Source organism: Myotis brandtii, unplaced genomic scaffold, assembly GCF_000412655.1.
Source record: "Myotis brandtii unplaced genomic scaffold, ASM41265v1 scaffold695, whole genome shotgun sequence".
NCBI classification, from domain to species: domain Eukaryota; kingdom Metazoa; phylum Chordata; class Mammalia; order Chiroptera; family Vespertilionidae; genus Myotis; species Myotis brandtii.
The window spans coordinates 998,441-1,006,500 of record NW_005370716.1 but is presented as its reverse complement, the minus strand read 5'-3'; the positions used below and the strand labels follow the sequence as shown (position 1 = coordinate 1,006,500).

The 8,060-nt window shown below is 51.0% G+C and overlaps 1 protein-coding gene across 1 annotated transcript; it reads right to left on the bottom strand.

Moving 5' to 3' along the window:
• Positions 1-227: 227 nt before the first annotated feature.
• Positions 228-4,833, bottom strand: GPR50 (G protein-coupled receptor 50). The gene is made up of 2 exons (XM_005881964.1): positions 4,647-4,833; positions 228-1,825 (listed from the first exon to the last, which is right to left on the bottom strand). The coding sequence occupies exons 1-2, from the start codon at positions 4,831-4,833 to the stop codon at positions 228-230; spliced, it is 1,785 nt and encodes a 594-aa protein (XP_005882026.1).
• Positions 4,834-8,060: the final 3,227 nt, after the last annotated feature.

The following is an 8,060-nucleotide window of genomic DNA, read 5'->3' as shown; positions in this document are numbered from 1 at the left end:
ACTTGATGGCAATTTGATTTCTAAAATAGCAGACACACACACACACACACACACACACACACTTTTGAGTATGTGATACAAGGGAGTATGCGTGAATGATGGAATTAGCTTACAACATGGCTGTGAGTCAGTGTTTGCGTGCCTTTCTATGTTTAAATGCAGTGAGGTTACATGTGCTAGACAAACTTAAAAGTGGACCATTGCTTGGCCATCCCTAAGAGCATTTTTCATATGGTCATTTCATAAGAATCAATTTCAACATCAAGTACCACAACCTCATGGTAATCAATGCTGTCAGTGGTGACCACAGTGGAGTCAAGAGGGTGAGCAGTGACAGCAGGCTTGAGGGAGCCAGTGGCAGGGCTGGAGGGAGGCTCAGGGCGATCAGTAACATCACACTCAAGGTGTCCGGTAGCAGTGGTCTCAGGGTGGCAGGACACAGTGAACTCAGAGTGTCCAGCAGTAGAGGGCTGAGGATAACCAATGATGGCAGGCTTGACATGACCAGTGGTGGGTTTAGGGCGGCTGGTGACAGGGCTGAAGAGACTCCTGGAGGGGCTTCCAGTAGGGATTTGGTGGCCAGGGACAGGCTTGGGGTGGCTGGAGGCAGGCTTGAAATAAACAGAGTCAGCCTTGAAATGGACAGAGGAAGGCTTGAAATGGACATAGTCATCTTTGAAATGGACAGAGGCCTGCTTGCGGTAGACAGTAGCAGACTTGGGGTGACCAGAGGCGAGCGTGGAGTGGCTAACGACAGACTTGTGGTGGTCAGAAACAGATTTGTGGTAGGCAGAGGCAGGCCTGGAGTGAACAGAGGCTGGCTTGGGGTGGCCAGAGGCATGCTCAGGTTGGTCAGCTGCAGCATTACCAGGTAGTGGAACATTCCGGACGTTCATTGGTATTTCCTCAGGAGCAGGACAGGCATGGGCATGGTCTTGTTCATGGGCTTGTTCTTGAGCTTGTTCAAGGGCAGGGGCAGGGGCAGGGGCATGGGCATGGACACGGCCTAGGACACTGGCCTCCCACATCTCACGTATATCAGTGATGACACCAGAGAGGAAGAGAATAGGGTGTCGAATAACATGGAGGATGGTCCAATATTCTCTTCGGAAATTCTCATTGAGCAGTCCATAGATCACGGCGTTGAGGCAGCTGTTGAAGTAGGCCATGAAGTGGGCTGCAAGATAAAGCCAGTTGGGGATCTTGCTTGCTATCTGTTTTGGGTTGACTGACACCAAGACAGTGAGCACATTGATAGGGCACCAGCACACTGCAAAGAGGAGGAAGATCACGAACATGGTTAGAAAATTGCGAACCTCAGCAAATTGGTTGTCAGGATTTTGCCTAGCAGGATCACGGGCTGCCAGCACTTTCATCCAGATCCTCACATAGCAAAAACCCACTATGAGAAGAGGGAGGACAAAGTGGATACAGACGATGGTCACGGCAAAGATGGGGTTGTTCAGATAGTTGAAGATGCAGGTGTAGGTGCGAGGATCATACTCGATGGTGCCAATGTACATGTTGGGCAGGACAGCCAGGACGGTCATGATCCAGGTGACCACCAGGTAAATGCAGGTATTGCGCACACTGAAGATCCGCTCGTACTGGAGGCTGTGACAGATGTAGCAGTAACGATTGATGGCAATTGCCATGATATTGAAGATAGAGCCGACCACACTCAGCCCTGTGATAAATCCGACCACCTGGCACTGAAACTTGCTCAGATCCCAGCCTCCAATGGCCATGGCATGCAGCATCAGAGGGTAGGGGTAAATGGCCACCAGCATATCAGCCACTGAGAGGCTAACCACAAAGATGTTGCCTGAAAAACACATCCGGGGAGGGAGAGGGGGGAAAGACAGAGAAGAATAAATGGTTAAGTATGAAAAACTACAAGTTTAAGCTCGAGGAAAAGGCCAACTGGAATCTTGACAATTTAGAATTCTAGAATTCTTTCAATGAAATACAGTTGTGGTTTTATTTTTATTTACAAACATATCCCAGGTGATTCTGATGCACAGTCAGGTTAGGGAGACCTGTTCTTTGACCACATTATTTCTTCAAAAAGCAGTAAATACAAAAGCCCCTTGAGGAGCCCTTCACACTCACACAGCGACACAAAGCGACCATTTTAAACAAAAACAAAATGCAGACTTTTTTTTTTCCTGGGGGTAGGGTGGGGAGAGAGGGGAAAGGGTGGTGGAGGTGATCAAGCTGTTGTAGGAAGCAGGATGGCGAGTGGGAGGAGGGAGAGATTGGAGTAATGTCGGGAAGCTTCCATACCCTGCACCCCGAAAACTAGACCTCTGCCTTCTCTAGCCTATCACTGCAATCATAATGCAAATAAGTTCACAGAGAATTGTAGTTTTCTTAGGCAGTTTTCCTCAGCGGAATTAGACAAGAATCTAAGACTCAGCCTAGTAAAATGTATTATATCCGAGATAACATAAGAATAAAAGCTGAGGGGAAGAGAGGGAACCCTGTAAAATTTAGTCTGAGACCAAAGAAATAGTGAGCAGGACTTTTTTTTTTCTATCAGGAAAATCCTGCAAGGATTAGCACAAGTGCATATTTGATGCCCGTCCAGGCTCTGAGCGGCACAAGCACATTCGCCACTCTGCACCAGGGTCCGGCCCCTGGCACTGCTAAACAGAAAAGTGTGTGTGAGGGGGGGGGGGACGGGAGGAAGGGGGAAGCGGACTCCGGTTTCGTAGGGCATCGGTAGGAACATTTTAGTAAAACCGTTCAAAAAAAAGAAAGAAAGAAAAGGTAGAAGCCAAATGAAGGCGGAGAATCCTCTTTCTCTGGAAGCACCTCATTGCTAATTAGAACTGGTCTAGCAAAATATTGCACTTCATTTGGGACTGGGAGAAAATGAGTACTTTTTCAAAGAGCAAAGGAATGGCTCAGCTCCTCTGCCTCCTCATGCTGGCTAGCGCTGCCAGAGCGCATAGCCTCAGTGCTTTCCACCCAAGAGGATTTTTCTAGGGTTTCCCTCAAAGTAATGAATTAAGCGAAGAGAAGCGGGAAAGAGAGAGGGCAAAGTCTTAAAAACAAAGCCACACAGCCATGAAAACCTTCACTTGTATTTTATAAGGGAAGGAGGAAAGTAAAGGGAAGAAGAAAATTAAATAAAAGAAAAATGGACTTCTCAGGTGACCCTGGGGCTGGGTGGTTCTGCCCCTTGGGACCGGACTACTAACGTAAAGATGAGGTCCAAGTGTGTGGTCCGTGTCCCCAGGGGATCCAGGAGAAATCAAACACATCCACCAAAGTTTAGAAGAAAACTTTGAATGATTGCGTGCCCTCACACTGCATTTTGAAACTTGTGTGGTGTTTCTGATTCTTTTACCCGGCAAAATAATCTCCTCGAGACTGACCGCCTTCTCCCTCGCGCCCCGACCTCCCGGGTCCAGTGGGTACTCGAACCCCTCGGGCACCCCCTCCCTCTATCTTTTCGCACCACCATCCCCCGGGGCACCCAGAGAGAACTTGGCCAGAGACCCCCGGGCACGGGCCCCTCCCTTCCGCGGCCAGAGGGCAGAGTTTGGACCCCTTTGCCCTCTTCTTTCCCCTCTGAACCTTCTCCCACCCAACCTGCAAAGTCGGTTCACCGCTTCGAAATGTTTGCTGCCTCTAGCCCCGGCCCAGGTCTCAGCCCCCAGCATCCTCCCGCGCCTCTCCGCAGTCCCGCTAGCAGCCGGCTCCCTTCCCTGAGCACTGGCTGGCAGCAAGGGGAGTCTCACTCGCCGCTCAGCCAGGTCCCAGATGCCCCTCGCTCTGCAGACTCTCTGAGCCCCCCACCACCCCTCTGAGCACTTCTGCAACCCTCCTGCAATCCTATCTTCTGTCCAACCCCAAACTCCCAAGCCTCACCTAGGTCCCGCGCTGCGACCCCCCAGTACCTTGCTTACGGACTTTGGGATCTCCGCTGCTGCCGCTTCCGTTGCTGCCATAGCCTGCTGCGCCCAGCCTGCCTCTCGCCTCTCTCCACCGTGCGCCCTGGGACGGGCGGATGGAGCTCAGCTCCCGCGGGCTCAGACCAACCTGCTCCATACTCAGGCTCAGGGGTCTGTGCTCCGCTCTCCGGAGCTACCCAGGAGCCGCCCTAGATCCCAGGACCGGGGCGAGTGGGGACTTGGCCCCCCAAAGGCACAGCTGCTGCGCTACCTCGGTTAAGCGCCAAGGCAGCCCCTAGAACTTAACTTTCCCGGAACGGGGAGCGGGGAGCGGGGAGCGGGTCTCAGCCTCGCTGCTCTCCCTGCGTCCATTTCGCCTCCGCGCGGCCACCTCTGTGGCGTCCAACTCTGCGTGTTGTCCCCAGGTGGTTGCCGCACTCTCGGTTAGAGTGCCGCGTTCCTCTGCATCAGGTCCCTGACGGGGCAGGACTAGGCGGTTTGCCACACAGTGCGAGCTTTGCGCTTTGCCTCCCAAAGCTAAATCTCTGAGCTCCCTCAGCCTGGAAAAGCTCTAAGTTTACGGGCCCCATGCATAACATCACCGCTCAGATTTTCAGCGAATTGGGAACAGGGACATTCAGTATGAGGGCTTGTCCATAGATTCCCTGTTCTGGGCGCACAAACTAACACCCTAGGTGTTGCAAGTGGCTGCCAGCTGGATAGAGAGAAGGAAGGGTAGCTTACCAGAATTTCGGAGCTTCTTGCTCTTCCCCACAGCCAAAATCACCAAGGAGTTGCCAGTGAGGTCTATGACGATGGTGATAACCATTATGCAGAACATGAAGGTGATTAGTCCTGGTGGGTAGTCTGGCTGTGGCAGCTTACAGCCAATACAGCCGTATGGGGTGGGGACTGCCAGGGTAGGCACCATGTTGCTGCCAGAGACCGTTAAGATCTCCCAGCCAGTCCAGACAATGAACACCTGCTCTGTCACCAGGAGCTGCTTGGAAAAGCTGCTTCCCCTCTGAGAAACAGAGAGCAAATGACAGCATCCTGCCCCCCTCTTCGATGAGCTTTTAAAGCCTCAAGAGGGACATAGCCCCACCCCAAATCCCGCCCCCCGACCAATCAGACCTTCCTGACCACCCCTGCTTTAGTCACCAACTCTTCTTGGACAAATCCACATTGAGGTGTCATCTTGCTTCCGACTGCCTTATTTGTGCTTTCCCTTTAGTCACAAGCCCCCTCCCAAGCCTTTCCCTAGGTACTTCTGGTTGTGACAAGCTCAGAGTCCACCTCCCTCCCACAGACACCCCAGCCATTGCGCATCCGTTTTTGGCAAATTCTTCTCTCTCTGCTTCCAATGCAAACACTCTGCAAAGCAATGTAAACAGCAGAGCATGGTCATTGGGTCCTTCTTGGGGTCTAGTGTCAACCCAAGCCACTCTGAAGCCCCCAGCAGTGTGAGAGGTGGCCAGTGGCCCTTTGAACCCTAGATCTATGCCCCTACAGTCTCCTTAAGAGTTTATCTTACTCGCAGCACTTCAAAGCCTTCCACACTCCTAGGGGAGTAGGGGACAGCTGCTGGATGCTTCCACCCCGAATCTAGGCCCCCGGTGTGTAGGGAACGTAACCCTTCTCCTGTGCCTGCCAGGAGCCCATTGGCACCCTTAGAATCAATGGCTGGTGGCCGCTCAGTCCAGTCCGGACTTCTGCTCTGCGTGAAGAGATGTTTCTTGCGCCAGGCTCTGGGAGCAGGGGACAGAGCCTGTACTCTGGAAACAAGGGGAGGTGGCCACTCCAGCACAGCTTAGGGGCAAGTGAGAGCGGGAGTTCATCCCCTTCCCAGCTGCCGGTCACCCTGGCTGCGGGAGCTCAGATGCTGCTTTGGGGGAAAAAGGAAAACACCAAGAAAGCCCTTCTCTTGGGCCGCTGCTCCTCAAAAGAAACCAGAGGTGAGTAGCTCTGGCTCCTGTGCTCCGCAGGTGGCGCAAAGCACTGGGGAAAGCTTTCGGAGCTACGCTGCAAAGGAGGGAGGGCGTGGAGGTGCCAGGAGGCTCAGCCAAGAAGCCACCAGGAGACCAGTACCACCACCCCCATACCAGGCACAATTTATTTCGGTCATTCTCCCTTGCCATCTCCTTCCGCGGGTCTCATTTCATCTTCCTCTGGGTCAGGCTGTCCCCTAGCCCAGTGGACCTCCCTCCCAAGGCGTCACGGTTGTTCCCTGGGTGTGCCTAGGCAAGCAGAGCGCGGGCTCCGGGAAATCCTAATGGTCCCGGCTAAAAGAGCGAGATTCTCACACTTGGTCACTAGAGTGGGTTTCTGCCCCTTAGTAAAAGTTATGGCTCTTGTTGAGAAACCTCCCAGAAATTTTCAGCTAAACACCTTGAAAGTTTTCCTGACTTGTCTTGTCTTGCCGCAGTAGGGGAGAGGGGGTTGCTTGTCCCTGTGCGCCACCGTCTGGACACAGCCGCCCCCCTGCCCCACCAGGAAAGGGGGGGAAAAGGGGATTTTTTTTGGGGCTGGGGGAGGGGTCCATGAGGGACTTCAACATTCAGGGACTTTTAACAGAAAAACAGACCCTGCAGACAACTAGATTGCACACACTTTGTCTAGCTTAAAAGCTCAAGTAGGAATGTGTCCCTTGTTTTAAGATGAATCCAGAGAGAGAGAGAGAGAGAGAGAGAGAGAGAGAGAGAGAGAGACCCCTATCCTGCGCTCCCTACTGAGAAGGGAATCCTTAGGTATAACAATCTTTTACCTGGAGCCTTTTCACATTCATTATCTCACTGCTCCACACAGTCCGTGAATTCTCAAGGCTGGACTTAGCCAGGATTTATCCTTAAATGCAGCCCAAGAACCGGTTCTGCTATCCTCCCTAGGCAACTGTGAGCCCCGAAAAGGGGCAGCAGCCAAAAGCCCAGCCTCGCCTTGGAGTAGTATTTCGTCCACATCAGGCTACTGGCGCCAGTTCCAGAAAGGTTTATGTCCTTTAACTTGTGGCAAGGAGAGATTTTTTTTAATGCAAATAAACAAAAATCTGAAGGAGAAAAAGAAAACAAGCATTCTAGTGACTTAAGACACTGGAGTCTCCTCTGCCCGCTCCCCCGCCCCTCCAATCCTATTAAGAGAGCCGGCAAACTGTTATTTCAGGCATTGTTATATTTCAGTGAGCTGTACTTCTGAGATGCGATGGCTCCATAGCCCGTGGAGGCCCAGGGTGCTGGGAATTCTCCGTGAATGTGGCCTGAACTTCCCTGGGACTGAAGAGTGAGCAGAGTGAGCTGATCCCCTGGCCCCTGTTTTGACACTGCTTGACCATGACCCAGTGGGACTTGGATTTTTCAATACTAGAAATCTGTTCTGATTTTTTGTTGTTGTTCTAGCTTTTTTGTTTGTTTGTTTGTTTGTTTGATTGATTGATTGATTTTACTGAGACATAAAGTCATATACCATATTCACCTTTTTTAAGTACACCATTAGTAGTTTTATGTACATTCATGCAGTGGTGCCACTATCAACATTCTCTAATTTCAGAACATTTCCATCTCCCCAAAAAGAAACCCTAGGCCCATTAGCAATTACTCCCTATTTCCTCCCATCCCTCAGCTCCTAGAAACCACTAATCTGCTTTCTGTTTCTGTGGATCTGCCGATTCTTATTCTGGACATTCCACATAAATGAAATCATATAATAATTGTCCTTTTGTGTCTGGCTTTTTTCCCTTAGCATAATGTTTTTAAGGTTTATCCATGTTATAGTATGGATCAGTACTTCCTGCCTTTTTATGGCTGAATAATATTCCATTGTATGGAGAGACCACATTTTGATTATCTAGTCATTTATTAATGGACCGTTGGGTTGTTTCCACTTTTTGACTATTCTGAGTACTACTGCAATGAACATTTTGGATTCTCTTTTAGCTGCAAGCAGTCCCTGGCCCAAAATAGTGAAGCAGAGAGCCTCTTAGTGCCAGCTCACACCTGCCCCCTCCCTCAGGGAAGGCTGGGCACTCAAGGGCCATCCCAAGCACTCCAACCTTATTGGCAAATACTCCTCTGACATTATCAGATCATCTGCTAAATCCACATTAGACCATTGATTGGCACACTAATATATGAAAACTGGCAAAATGACAATGCAGTACAACCCCAG

Coding starts and splice junctions, on each gene's coding strand:
- GPR50 (XM_005881964.1), bottom strand. CDS start 4,833: ATGGTGCCTACCCTGGCAGTCCCCACCCCATACGGCTGTATTGGCTGT. Junction 1,826..4,646: donor CAAGAAGCTCCGAAATTCTG/GTAAGCTACCCT, acceptor TGTGTTTTTCAG/GCAACATCTTTGTGGTTAGC.